This window comes from Fundulus heteroclitus, chromosome 9 (genome assembly GCF_011125445.2).
Source record: "Fundulus heteroclitus isolate FHET01 chromosome 9, MU-UCD_Fhet_4.1, whole genome shotgun sequence".
NCBI classification, from domain to species: Eukaryota; Metazoa; Chordata; class Actinopteri; order Cyprinodontiformes; family Fundulidae; genus Fundulus; species Fundulus heteroclitus.
The window spans coordinates 31141119-31156172 of NC_046369.1; the positions used below are offsets into that span (position 1 = coordinate 31141119).

The window sequence follows — 15054 nt, forward strand, 5'->3', positions numbered from 1 at the left end:
TTGTTTATGGAGGGTGAGGTTCTCGGAGTAGATGAGGATGTCGTCCAAATATACAAACACGAAACGGCCAATCATATCCCGAAGAACCTCGTTGACCAGATTCTGAAATACAGCTGGGGCGTTGGTGAGACCGAACGGCATGACCAGATATTCATAATGGCCGGTTGGGGTATTGAAAGCGGTCTTCCATTCATCGCCCTCTTTAATACGCACCAAATGGTATGCGTTACGCAGGTCCAACTTGGTGAAAACTTTGGCCTTTTGGACCTGGTCGAATGCTGTATTCATTAGGGGAATAGGATAACGGTTCTTAACCGAGATGTCATTGAGTCCCCTATAATCAATGCAAGGACGGAGTGAGCCATCCTTTTTCCCCACAAAAAAAAGCCTGCGCCTGCTGGTGAAGAAGAGGGACGAATAATGCCCGTCCTTAGAGACTCAGAAATATAATCGTTCATGGCTTGGGACTCAGGTGCAGACAGTGAGTAGAGGCGACCCCTGGGAGGAGTAGTACCAGGCAACAGGTCGATAGCGCAGTCAAAAGGTCGGTGAGGAGGAAGGCTCGTAGCCTTGGCCTTATTAAAAACCTCCCTAAGGTCACGGTATTCGTGAGGCACCTTGGTGAGGTCTGGGTAAGCCTCCTCTCCCTTACCCGCCGATACCAGGAGGGGTTGCGCAGAGAACAAGCAGGATTCAGAGCAGGAGGGGGCCCATCCTGTTACTTCGCCCCGTCTCCAGTCGATTTGGGGGTTGTGCTTTCTGAGCCAGGTGGCACCCAAAATGACTGGCACCTGAGGGGAATCAATAATCATAAATGTCAGCCTCTCGATATGATTACCTCCCACCAGCAGTTCCACTGGCTCAGTAATGAGACGGGAATGATTGAGGGTGTGACCGTCCAGGGCATAGACACTATGTGGGGATGGACCGGGGAAAAGAGCAATCTTCAGTTTACGGGCAAACGTCTCATCCATGAACTCCGTGTCTGCACCAGAATCAACAAAAACAGATATCTTATGAGACTCAGAGGTAGTAAGAGTAGCGGACAGGAGGAGGTCTGAGGAGGCGGAGACCCTGGTGCGGCTCAGTAGGGACCTCCCCTGCCCCACTGAGTGTTTCCCTTTGACTGGGCATGAATGGACATGGTGCCCCTCACCTCCGCAGTAAAAACAGAGACCATGTAGCTGCCTGTGTTGTCGATCCCCCCTTGACAGAGCAGTCCTCCCCAGTTGCATGGGCTCCGGTTCAGCCTGAGGTGAGTGAGAGACTGGGGAACAAAAAGGCAAAGTGAGGAGCGCCGGGGGTACTGAGCGGCGGTCCCTTCGCCGTTCCATCAAACGGAGGTCAATCCGAGAAGCCAAGTCCTCTAGCTGCTTTAGGGACTTAGGAAAATCACGGGTGGCGAGCTCATCTTTAATACGATCATTCAGACCCGTTAAAAACACATCAATGAGTGCATGCTCGTTCCATAAACTTTCAGCCGCTAACAAATGGAAATCAATTATGTAATCTGAGACAGTTCTTTGACCCTGCCTTAAGGCCAAGAGCCCCCTTGTGGACTCTCTGCAGGGCAGAATTGGGCTGAATACCCTTGTGAGCTCACAGGCAAAATCATGATATGAGTGGCAAATGTGGGAATCATTTTGCCACTCAGAGGTACCCCAAAGCTTAGCCCTACCAGCTAGTAGGGAAATAACATAAGCAACTTTAGCTCTATCTGTTGGGAAAGAGGACTGTTGTAACTCAAAAACAATCTCACATTGAGTGAGAAACGCCCGGCATTGACTGGCATCGCCACAAAAAGGCTCAGGCGGAGAAAGACGCGGTTCGGGGGGGCGTGACGTCAGGCGTGACGTGGCAGCAGGAGGTGATGTTTGCGGAAGCGCGGGTGGCGGAACTGCCTGGCCGCGGAGATGATTTAATATCTCGGCGACCCCGACTTCTAACTGGGAAATGGATTTATCAATGCCTGTGCGCCACTGCCTGTCGGGAGAAGGATCCATGTTATTGGCCAGATTGTGCTGTCATGAATCAGACTTGGACCCAAGATTCTACCACGACAGGTCAGTGACGTTTTAACAAACTTTATTAAAAGACCGTGAGCAGGCGTCGGCTCTCTGGGCGCGCAGCTCACGCTAATGGGCTGGAACTCCCTGGAGGCAGAGAGACAGGTTAGTGACCGGTAACGATAGGCTTTGACAGAGAGATCAAGCCGAATCACTAACCTGACTGAGAGGAGAACCAGGACGTTGAACGGCCGAGAGTCGGGCAGGCTGAGCGGGGCTTTCCAGAGGCGTTTGTCCAGGGGCAGTCCGGGTCCGGTAACGGGGAATCCAATATTCCAGCGGAGGTACAGAGGGGGTAGTCCAGAGAGATTATCCAGGTCCAGATCCAGGTCCAATTTCCACAGGCACAGACAGTTTAAGGGGACAGGCAGGCTCGGTGACGGAGGACAGAATCGGGTCAGACACAGACAGGCAGAATAAGTAACGCTGGAATGCTCTAACAGGTGGCTTGAGACAATCTGGCACTGGAGACTGACTAGGACGGAGCTTATATGCAGCTGGAGACAGGTGGAGCCAGAAGAGGTTGATTGCAAAGGGGTGGATAGTTAACAGGTGTGTTAATTGTCTGTAGGATCAGCTCCAGTGCCAGAATCATTACACTATGTGCTCTTACTGTTTTTAAAATGACCTGCAACAAATAAAAATGGATGTTACTGAGTTCCACCTATTGCACAGAGAAAAATAAAATTCAACTACAAGTAACATAGACAACAATATAAGTCACATCAGTCACAAAATGCATTATAAAGAAGAAAAAGACATACATAAGTGGCACGGACTATACGCATTTATTTAGACATTTATTTCACACAATCCAAGACAAAACTGACATGTAATCTGGTGAAACAATTTACACATCTGCATCCACAACTGGCTGAGTTACGTGGAACATACCCGGGAGGATGAATGGGGTAAATTAGCAACTCCAACCAGCAAGCTTTTATCCAGCGCATTTCAGCGTAACAGGCAGTTATGGTGAAAGTTGTCAAAATTACACTGAAATTAGACTGAGCACAACGGTGCTAAGCTAACAGTACGACACGGGCTATAAAGCGAAGTTGTAACCTGCCTGGATAACAGACCTGTAAACTAGTGCTAGCTGTTATTAGCTTCAAGGACAGCCCAATAACAGGGTTTGGCACCATGCAACGCTCCCCTGTGTGAATGTATACTGAAACAGTGAAACAACATAGAAACATGTATTCAGTGTTTGTTGTCAATAAGTTCATGTTTCAACTCATTTTTAAGTGGTACAGGAGCAGGATATAGTTTTCACAAGCCCAGAGAGCTTGTGGCTACAAACGGTAATGTTTTATCCTCGGTTCTTGCTGGTCAATATGAATTACCATTTAAATTTGATATAAAAGTCGCGCCTGACTTTAAGTTGCAGGATCGGCCAAACTGAAAAAAAAAGCGTGCCTCATAGTCCCGAAAAATACAGTATGTGCATTGTGGGTATGGGTATTGTGGGAATGCAATATTAAAAAAAAAATGCTGATGCTGATTTCTTATTGAGTACCTTTCTGGTTGGGATCATTGTGTGTTTGACTCGGTTTGGTGGTTAAAAATGAGTTTCATTTTGATAATTGCCTCATGGGGTTCTAGACCCCCAGTTATTGATTTGTCCCGTGCAGCCTCTCATCCTTCTGAACTCCACTGACCCACTTGGCATCAGGATGGCACCCGTGGCGGAGGTCCTGCTCCTCTGAGACAGGCAGCCAACAGCAGTGGAGGGGCGTTCACCAGTCACCGCTGCTGGCTGTAGGCTGCCGAGTCAAAATGCCAAACAAAGGCTGCTCTAGTGTTTCTGGGCGTGCAGAGGTGTGTGTGTGTGTTAGTGGAAACACAGCTGCCTGCCCAGTGTTAACACTTTGGTTGGTGAAACAGTTAAGCAGTATTGAGGATAGAGTATAAAGTTGCGGATTTGTTGACTTAGGAAACGGATACAGACAGCATTGTCAGATGTCTTTTCAAAGAAAGATGTTTAGCTTTCAACTTAGGGAATGACATTACTAACCATCTGTGTATAGATGCCATAATGATGTGTAGACGCTGAAACTGCTTCTCACCTCATTTGTAATGTACCTTTTAAAAGAAAAAGTGGAGGAGGGAGTTCATAACGGTGATCTCCTTGGCAGACATCTTTTTGATTGCTGGTTGTTATAAGTGCAATTAATTATCCAGGATATTCCTAGCTAAACGTGCTTGGACAAATATGCATATCAGCACGTGTTGGGAGTCACGCTTCAGATGCTGGTGTTGGGTTTGTTTTGTTATGCCTGGGTTCACTGAGAGTCCAGATCCCCTGGTCTCAGGTATCATGGTGGATCATGGAGAGAACATGGGGCTTGCTGTTCTACCTAACAAAAAACAGTTCTCTCTGCAATTCAGCTTTGAAGTGAAAATGTAAACTTTTTTTTCATCAGGGTCCAAATGTACTACAATTCAATAAAACAAGTAAATCCTTAATTATTACTTATCTGAACTAAACTGTAACTTTAATTCAAAACAAATACAGTTTACTTAATATATAGTCACATAAAATCCCATGAAGAAATACTTGCGTTTGATTTACAAAAAGCATATTCATTACATTAGTTTGTGGTCCCCTGTTGCAACACATCAAAAATGGCACCAATCGGACTCTCTCACAAAGTCCATGGGCCTGGCTAGAACTGTTGTGGTCAAGAAAACTGGCCTGAAGGGGACTGAACATAAAGATTTAACCAACCAGACAGTTTCAGTTGTTTCATAGTGCTATGCATCAACAAAAACCATAAAGTCATTGTATAAATACTGAAATAATTATACATATGTAAAAATCTTCACATTTATTTATGCAACAATGTAATTAACGATGTATTTAATGAACTACTGGCATATTTAAAGGTGCATAGTGCAAGTTTTGAAGTCAAATATTATTTATTTTCTATCCCATGCTCTTACAATGGAGTTATCTGCTATTTACTGCAGTTGCCTCTGTAGGCTGAGTTCATGGGAGAGTGATTGAGCTGAATCCTCTGTGCGTGCACGTAGGCACTCTCGTTCCCCTGGCTACTTTTAGTCTCCGCCGTAATTGATGCATAAGCGAGAGAACACGGGCTAACTTGAATATTTATAGCTTTCTTACCTCAGAAGACATCACGCCTCTAAACAAAAGACCCGTGGCAGTCGCAGCAGCAGGTGCTTTTCCACCTCTCCCACGCACGTGCACAACACGGGTGTCATTTCAACTTGTTGCCAGAGGGGGCAGACGTCTGGAAGTATCCTGGAATCTACACTATGCTCCTTTAAATAAATATATAAATTACGGTTCTATTTTTTATCTTTGACACATTTTAACACTCATTTGATAATTTAGGCTTGCACTCCGAACAAGGTGTTTTATCAAGCCCCAATTATTGATTTGCCAACAAAAGTGAAAATGATGTGGCGTTTTGGAAAAGGACCATTTTATTTCACACAAAAGTACAGCGCAGCCTGGCTGCTGAATCTGCCATAGTATCCTTGTCATCTGTTCCAAGTTATTATATATTTTTTTATTGTGTTATACTTTTACAGTGGCCTGCCAGCCCTCCCTAGCAGAGAACAAAGTTTCATGATCGTGTGGGTACAAATAATGGTCTTCTTCTACATGACCCAAAATGACTGTTCTCTGACAAAAACTAACCATGTGCTTGCAGGACATGTGCCACTGCAGCGTCCCAATATTTAATATCTAGTGACTCAAGTTTGTGACAAAGAGTGGTGATCCCTGTGATCTGTTCATTTTTCACTACATGACAGAGGGGCCATCGGCTGCGGAGGAATTCATCCAGGTTATTTTTACTCTGCGCAGCGAGGCTGGTCGCTGTGGTGTTGCCCGTTGGCACAGTTGCTGCGCTGGCATCCCAATGCTGGGTGTGGCGCTGTGCGTGACGCGAGGCGCCATAGATCCACTTCGCTGTGACTCATATCCTTAGAGCTCTACTGCCCTAAATCTGAGCAGGCTTGCACACACCCACATACATGCAAACACACTTGAAGCCTCCCACATTGCTCTATGAGCAGTAAAAAAAAAAAAGAAAAAAAAAAGATAAGTCGGTTGTTGTCTTTCAGGAAGGAGAATATTCTTTAGATTCTTCGTGTTTATTTGGAATCGTTTGATTGCGGATGTGTAATATTTCCGTCCTCCTGCAAATCTTCACCACTTACCTGACCATCTGTTCCTGGTGAGGCTTCGAGACACCAGGAAGTCTCTGTATGCCCCGTGGTTTAAAGGCAACACGGGACGTGTGAAGGCTCTTGCCAGGTAAAGTCTGCGCCTCTAAGGTTTTCATGTTGACAGAGTGCTGTGTTTTTTTGCTGAAAAGTAAAAGGTGTTGCCTGTGGAGTTGCAATTAAGTTAGATCGGAGGAGGAGGAGGAGGAAAGTAGGTCAATGGGCCATCAGGTCAGTGAATCACAGATGACATCATGGTTATACAAGCCTCGCTCTTCCAGTTGCACAACACTCACTCAGCAGTGAGAATATTGCTGTGAAAGTGTTTACCATTTTCCTTTCATCTCTTATTTTCAGCCCATATTGCTGATGTTTTTATATAATTTTCGTGCATGTGGTGTTTTCCTGAGTTAGTTTTGTTTTATCCTAATGTGAACTATTAGCTCGGCTGTTTTCCTCCTGAGACCGCGGAGTCGACCTGCCTGCTTCCGTTTGTCCGGAGAACCTAAGTTTTTTTACTACCACTCCCCATCTTTTGTGATGGTTATATTGCGGTGTAGTAGGGCGTTTGTGTTGACAAAACAGTTATCTTAGATAAGATGCATCAGATCTGGACCAACAGTCAAGACCTGTATAATAAAATAGCGCTGCAGAGCTGAAAGTCATGATAAATCTTATTCCTCTCCTTGATAATTTTGTCTCTTGTTCAAGACTTTGACAAACTGTTAGCTTTTGTCATACCAACGCACGCACGTATCACTCGATACAGATGCAAGACAAAAACGCAATCTGACGTGACTTTAACAGGATTTTAGAAACCAACCATTATACTAGGGCTGCAACTAACAATTATTTTAATAATCGATTAACTTTTACGATAATCGATTCATTGGACAGAAAAAAAAGTTTTATTTCCATTTGGAACATTTGGAATGAAAGAGCTAATAAAACAAGTTACTGCTTAGGTGTTCTGTTACAATAATATTAGGTAATAAATAATTTTGTTTATGTTGACTAGATTATACGTCAATCATTTAATAGTCAATGTTGGCTATATGAACAGCGGCTTAACAATAGTGAAGCTGCAAAACTTGGGGGTCTATGCAGTTTGGTTGAATCTCACCCTTGAACTAATGCATCTAGGGAAATAATTGGGTATAATGATACAACCAGAGCAAAAACACCACTTCTGACTGAAATAAACAGTTTCAGCACAAGCTGCATTTTTCGTAAATAGTACATTATTCATTTGTCCTTCTACGTATTTTTCTTCCATGGATGTTTACAAAATAAACATCCGAAGAGTCAAAAAGGATGTTAAGATATTTAATACTTTGTATTTCTTCTGAGGGTTTTACATTTTTGGAGGTGTCCTTTAGTGATGTTTATGGTTTGTTTTTCTGTAAGTGTTTTTAATTTGGATCTGCCTCTTATCATTCTGAGTGTCTCACTAAAATTTCTCTATGGTTACATAACAATAAAGACTCTTGATTCTTGAGAAGTTAGTTTAGAGCCCTGCTCCTCTCTCCCATACAGTACCTTCACTCAGACGTTGTCAGCAAATTAAAACTTAAAGTTTGATCAACATTTATTACCACCAGAATTAAACTGTATTCCGATTGAGAGGGCTGGTTTATGATCCATAATCCTACCAGCGTCCATCTAAACATTAACTCATGAACTTACAGCGCCTGCATGTGGAGGATGGGGCTGCAGCGCTGTGCTGCACAGAACATGTTATGGATGATCATAATTTCCTCCCTTTCTCTCAACAGCAGCAGCAGGAGTTCTCAACCATCTCAGAACCTGGTGTGGGTCCGTTCTGTGTGCTCAGAACAGTCAGAACCAACGCACCTCTGCATTTATTGTTGTTTTTTACCGCATGAAGAAATAAAAACCTTCTGCGATTGTTTTATGGAAATCCAACAACTCGGCTAAAGTCAGGGAGTTTCTACTTTCAATAAAGCTTTGGTGCAAGCTTGATCGAATTATTTGATTTTCAGCCCATATAAACGGTGCTTTCTGAATACTTTCTTTTCTTTTAATCCCAACACATTTTAATCACATCAGCAAAAGTTGCGCACGTAAACAAGCTCCTGTCAGTAATCCGGTGACAAGCTAACACCCGCAATAGACGAGCTATCGGGCTGATTGACGTTAAGGCGACACCCTGAAGCACGACTTCGGCCACGCAGGACTCCGCTCACAGCTTTGAGCTTAGCGTTGTTGGCGTTTCCTCACTTTGAAACAGCACAAACGTCAGATATAGTAACGACTTAGCCTGCTGTTTAGCTGTCTTCACCCTCATCAACGACGCCATGTTACTTTAGGTCCTGTGTCACTGTGGTGCTCTTGTGCCATGTCAGATCTCACACGTTACTTATTTTCTGGTTTTGTGACGCGCAACGTGCTCGCCATCTTTTAAAGACTTGGTCTTAGCCCTTTTCTGTGTCGTCATTTGTAGAATTTACTTTAAAAAAAAGCAGTATTTGAAAATGTCGCCTCCACTCCGCCCAGCTGTGTTTACAGTCAGTCAGCTAGCATTGACAACCACCCGCATGTGAGGTAAACGGCTCTCTGACGAAGGGATCAAACGTAATCAAATTTCAGCTGATAAGAAAAAATTTATATATTACATTGCTTAAAATTATTATAGGGCTTATTGCAAAAATAAACTTAAAGTTGCAAAGTCAATCATCCCACTGTAATCAGGCACTCAACATCCCCACACACACACACACACACACACACACACACACACACACACACACACACACACACACACACACACACACACACACACACTGTAATACAGACGCTGCTTCTAATCATCACAAATGCATGCATTTAGCTGGTATTTATACACACTTGGACTTTTGCTGCTCGTAAAATAGTTGTCGTGGAGAATGGGGGGAGGAGGGGTTGAGCCCTGCTAATAGCTCTTGTTGTGCGGCGCCATAACCAGATAAAGGGGTCCCCTGGTAAAAAAAAAAAGCCAAACCCAAAAAAGTGACTTCACAAACCCAAGAGACCACAACCGGCAACTGACGAAAGTGGAAATGACTTTAGAGAAAAGTTGCTGATGATAAGCAGACTATGCAACACTGAAGCTCACATGAACACCCCTCATGGATCGTAGGATGTTTTCATTCCACTGAGAAAAAGCCAAATAAACGTAGACTACCTGCTCAGGAGCTGCAGTAGCTGGTATCAGGTCTGGACATTCAAATGTTGGTTCCTTACCACCGATAAAATATAGAGATCACATAGGTGTCTTTGATCAGATTCCCGTATCCAACACTCACATTTCTCGGCAGTCCTTTGGGCTTAAATCAATGGAAAAAACTCCATATGGTCACGATCATCATATCGAGAGTCACTCCAGCAGATGCCAATGCAGCGGTGTTCTGTTGTTGCCATAATATGTATGTCGAGGCAATATTCACTATTTGACTCATACAACTATTCAAGTGTTACCACCTTGCTTGTACGACCACAAGCTGGCCACGACACATGCGCTGTTCTAAATTTAGTACTTTGACGTCATTTGAGGAATGCCCTATTGAGCATGCATGCAGTGACAGTGGAGAGGAAAACTCCCCTTTAACAGCAAAAAGCCTCCAGCAGAACCAGGACCAGGCTCAGTATGAAAAGACATCTGCCATGACCGATTGGGGGTTTGAAAAAGGCAGAGCACGTTTGCTCAAAACAAATACTGAAGCACTGATCCAGGAGTACTTTCTATGCAAGAGTTAAGTAAAAACAAAATGCTAGTAGCAGCTGCTTTTAGTGGCTTCATCTAGGAGAGAAACACAGTTAAAAACAGAGCTCTGAGCCAGTTTTCAAGTTTAGAGGATGAAAGGGAGCACATGGTGTTAGTCACAGTAAAAGCTCAGCCGAGAGAAACGGCTCCCAGCCAACTGTAGGAGAACATGAAGTTGTTTAACAAACTGAAAAAATACCTTTTTTCTTAAATGTTGACATTTCACGCTTCTGCAGTTCACTAATGCATAGTTATTAAAACCCACTTCTTTTGGGCACTGAGTCCTGATGACTCATGGACAGAATTATCTCCAGTTATTAAAACGTTGCTCTGCAGATACAAACATTGAGTAACCTCAGGCCCAGCTGCCTAGTTTACGTGTTAGTCACACATGTTGTTATTTCTCTGCCATGTATGGACTACATGAACTCATGGCTTCACTGTGAGCTAGCTTCTCTGTTTTCCACCAACATTTAAAGACTAACAGCGCAACTTTTGCTTTTATGAGCTAATTTTCAAACACTGCTACTATATAAGTTCCAAATTCATATACGTACCCCTAGCAGATTTAGATTGAATTTTTCAAACATGAATTATGTTTTTGATAGGAAAAGAGACAGAATGCTCTCCAAAATGTATAAAAAAAATGAAAAAGTATTAATTTTGAAAAACACATTTTCGTTCAAATTGAATAAAATATTTTCACGTTAAATTATCTTTATCAAAAGAAAACAGTTTACTGGCATTACAGCAATCACCCTATAACTGCTGACCTGTTTTCAGAAGGTTTCCTCTGGTATTTTCACAACAAATCTTTGGGATCAGCTCTAAGGCTAACGGGGTTGGAAGGCCTCCTTGCCATCACCCTAATCTGTGGTTCCCCCCATAGATTCTCTCTCAGACTTAAGTTGGCACTCAGGCTTGGCTGCTTCGAAAATGTTTGTACTCAAGTTAGGCGAAACACGTTGATGAACTTAATAGATTACTTTAAATTTAAATATTTTTGGACTAAACATGGCATTCTTTTTAAAACCAAGTATCATCCAAATACTAAGATGTAAGAGTCTCTGCAGAATGTGTTCTTGAATTGAGTTAATAGATTTTTTTTTTATCAATTACACATTCTAGTAATTTAACTGTGGCTTTTTGTTTATCGTTTAAAATGTTGCATTCCGGGATGAGGCGTGTTGTGGTACTAGACCAGGCCTTCCATATACAGAGGCTAGTCCTTGTCCGTCAGGTTAGCTTTAAAGCTTTAACATGTAAGTAACATGTAAGCCAGTGTCATTTTATGTACGTTTTTACTGCTTCTTTTTGCTTAAATGTCTCTTTAACACTGCACCAGCTCTATGAAGCTGCAATCATTGCAAACCCAACTTTACTCATTGCTGCTTTACTGCAAGATACATAAAGCTATGAGAAAGAAGCACGTCAAGAAGTGCTGTTGTAAATTAATTTAACTGCACTTTGTTCCTAAATCATTCAGCTCACTTTCAGGCCTCAGTGTAGTTTTAAAACTTCAAATGATCACATTCAACCGTCCACTGTAATGTATCTTTGAATCACCAACATTACCAGCTGAGATGTTGCATGCCTGGAGCTTACATCTCATCTTATGCATGGTCTCTTTTCCTCTTCCAGAAACAGATGTTGCTGCCATGTACAACACTTGCATCCAAAGGAGAACAGAAACTCATCTGACTGAAGACCTTTTACAAACGTGCAGCTCCCTCGTTGTAGAAACGTTCAGCGACTCTCCTCCAAGACTCAAGTCCGACATCAACCGCTGTTACAGTCCACCCAGCGAGACTCTTCACTCGTCCATACACACTTTCCTCTCACAGGACTGGCTTTATTTCTGGTGAGGACACAACTTTACTTTTTCCCAACTGCATTGTGTTTGGCAATGGTTTAGATTTTTATGGCAAGAGTGTAAATGGTTATGTCGCTCTATTTTTCTAAAGGTTCATTCACAAATGTCTACCGCACGATTAAAAGACTACACTCCAAGTCGGCAGCCCTGAACCGGTTACAAAATGACCTCGAGCATTGACCGGTAAGATGGATTTCCTTAATATTTATGTTTTATACAGAATATTGTGGCTTTAATTTTGAAGCGAACAGTACAACTATTCTACACAGCGAGGTCCTGATCAAGGTTTTAAATCTTCTGAGGATCATTTATATAAATAAATAAATAAATAAATAAAAGTTGTCTCAACACTAAAACTTCAAACTCAGTGCAATGCTTGGGAGAATGCTTGATATTATTTTTAATAATATGGAAAAGTTTTTTTTTTTATCTTTCCCGTAAAGACTAGATAAATAGGAGAGGCACTCAGAGTCTGGGTATTCGCAGTGCTCCTGTTTGAAATTGTATGCTAGGGCTGGACGTAAGCATGTCGATAAAATAGAAATCATATTGATCGATATTGATAATTATCAGGTAATTCAAAACATTTCAACCCTTTATTCAAGCAACTTTTTACCCAAACTACAAGTTTTTAAAAAAGAAAAAAGAACGCATGCTCTCTGAACTCTTTGAAGGGGGCGGGGCTTCATTTATGAGTCTGTGATTGTGATTGGTTGGGAGGATGTAATGATTGTAATATTAACCTACATGGCTAGAATGCAAGAGGAAGAAAAACTGATATTCTATTGAACTTTTTATTGACATTCGATATACGTCTGTCGATTGATATCTATCATTATTGAATTATCGTCCAGCCCTAGCTGTACTACACTGCCCTGTTTCTAACATAACGACAAAAAGTAAACTTCATTTATATTGAATTAACTTAAATGTTCAGCACAGAGCCTGCAACCTCCTCATCTGTTTTAAAATCCCTGCACCCTCATGAATTCTCTCCAGCTGGTAACATTAGCCGATATAGACTCTCATTTTCTCCAGGTTATTGCTTCTTTTTTCTCTTCCCCCTCGCTGGGCAAAGAGTATAGATGGTCCTCCATTTCAACAGAAACCTTTTATTGGCCCTTGTTTTTCTATCGCATCACACACGTCTATCAATTCTTATTGAATTATCGTTCGGCCCTATTGTGTGCCAACTTAGGAAGACGAAAACAGCTCAGTTCATGTTTTTGGCTGAAATGAGTATTTAAGAAAAAATACATTTATGTTGATTATATCAAAGATAGTATTGCTGGAGATCTACTCAACGCTGATTTCTCTAACTGGTGTTCCAGTGCAGATCGTTACCCTCTCCACTGGACTGGGATCCGCATGTTTGTTGTTGCAACAAGTCGGCTAATGTATGTGTAGAATGATTACTGAGCTGATTAAGTTTAGTGAAAACTTTTTGCACAAAAGGCCTTAATGTGTATTGCGAGTGGCCTGTAACGACTTAGTGCTGCATGGCTCACCTCTAGTTCTCTGTCAAAAAGATCCACATGTGAGTCTAAGCTCTTGGTTCATAAACTCTAAAGATCCGATGTGTTGTGCACAGATGAGACTTCAGTATCTTATGCTGCTATTAACGCCCCATCTACATTAGAAAACTAAAATATTATTAATGATAATCATATGTTGTTGTGCCCCACTATAACGGAAAAGCCCTTTTTAGGTTAATTTTGTTTTTAAGTGTTTAAACTACTGCTTTGTCCACTCTTCAGAGATGACAGCAGCATTTTTGATGGGTTATTGGAAGAGGATGAAAAGGACAAAGCCAAACGGTAATAACCCCATCACACTATTGTTTCATCAGACAGTCGTTGTAACGGCTATGGATAAGGGGTCACCAGTATGTCACAGATAATATATAAGAAATGGGGGGGCGCGAGTAAAGCCTGGCTTATAATACGCTGGGGGAAACACTGTGTATATATAATAAAAACAAGAAGGTTATGTCAAACGAAACGAACGGACCCAGTCACGATGCAGCAGAACACTGTGAACTTCACCACATTGTTGTGCGTTTACACTCTGTGGCACTAGAGCACATCAATAGCAGCACGCATACTTTAAAGACATGACCATATTTTTATAAATTCGCAAAATTCCAACCATTTTCTCATATTTAGACCCACGGAACATTGATTTATCTTTTTTATGTTAAAGCTGGAAGCTACACTGTCTTAAGACGTTTCACAGCTCATGTTGGTAGACTTGCAGATGTCCTAAGACTTTAACACACAGGCTTGCCTTTTTCATTCCCCCATGTCTTTTCATGGGAGAATGAAAAACACTGCATCGAGATGTGAATTAGAGATTGGCTCTCTGAAAGACTAAAATAAATTCTCATGTCTAATAAGAATTACAGTTTATGCAAATGAACAATATAAGAATTCACTGTCTATTTACTGGGGTTTTATGATGCATCATTTGGAGCCACAATTATCATAGCTTGGATGTAGCTTCATATCATGCGTCACAACTGTAGACTCAGATTTGACTGCTTTACTTGAAACGTCGTTGAAATGTTGTTATAAAGCTGAAAATTTTCATTGTCCTTGTTCTTGAATCACCAGTGTGTCCCGTAACAAGTCTGAGAAGAAACGCAGAGACCAGTTCAATGTCCTCATTAAGGAGTTGGGCACCATGTTGCCAGGCAACACTCGCAAGATAGACAAGTCTACTATTTTGCAGAAAAGCATCGACTTCCTGCACAAACACAAAGGTGAGAAGCGGGTCGAATGCTGAGGAAACTGTTTAGCCGGGAGTTTCTCTGAGCCGCACGTTGTGTCTCCCAAACAGAAATCGCTGCACAGTCAGAATCAAGCGAGATCAGACAAGACTGGAAGCCTCTGTTTCTAAGTAATGAAGAGTTCACCCAGCTGATGCTAGAGGTGAGATGTCTTTGTGCTGATTTAACAATTCTTTTAATAGAAAAGAAAATTGGCTAAGTAAAGCTAAACGTTTCATCTTTCAGGCCTTGGATGGATTTTTTCTCGCTATTATGGCTGACGGGAATATAATCTATGTTTCTGAGAATGTGACTTCTCTACTGGAGCACCTACCTGTGAGTATTACCTGTTCAGACGCTTTAGCTTTTTACTTGATTTCTCTTG

The 15054-nt window shown here is 42.1% G+C and overlaps 1 protein-coding gene across 6 annotated transcripts in view; it reads left to right on the plus strand.

The window, feature by feature from the left end:
- Positions 1–15054, plus strand: part of clocka (clock circadian regulator a) — a 36040-nt gene that overhangs the window by 9022 nt on the left and 11964 nt on the right. For 4 of the 6 annotated variants that reach the window (XM_021312201.2, XM_021312200.2, XM_012855378.3 and 1 more), the window contains exons 2-7: positions 11671–11890; positions 11994–12085; positions 13660–13719; positions 14515–14663; positions 14741–14832; positions 14916–15005. In XM_021312201.2, the coding sequence (XP_021167876.2) occupies positions 12066–12085; positions 13660–13719; positions 14515–14663; positions 14741–14832; positions 14916–15005 (411 nt within the window). In that variant the 5' untranslated portion in view covers positions 11671–11890; positions 11994–12065. Of the gene's footprint in view, positions 1–6126; positions 6358–11067; positions 11087–11670; positions 11891–11993; positions 12086–13659; positions 13720–14514; positions 14664–14740; positions 14833–14915; positions 15006–15054 lie in introns of those variants that run through there. The other 2 variants (XM_012855380.3, XM_012855381.3) reach the window with 2 other exon arrangements.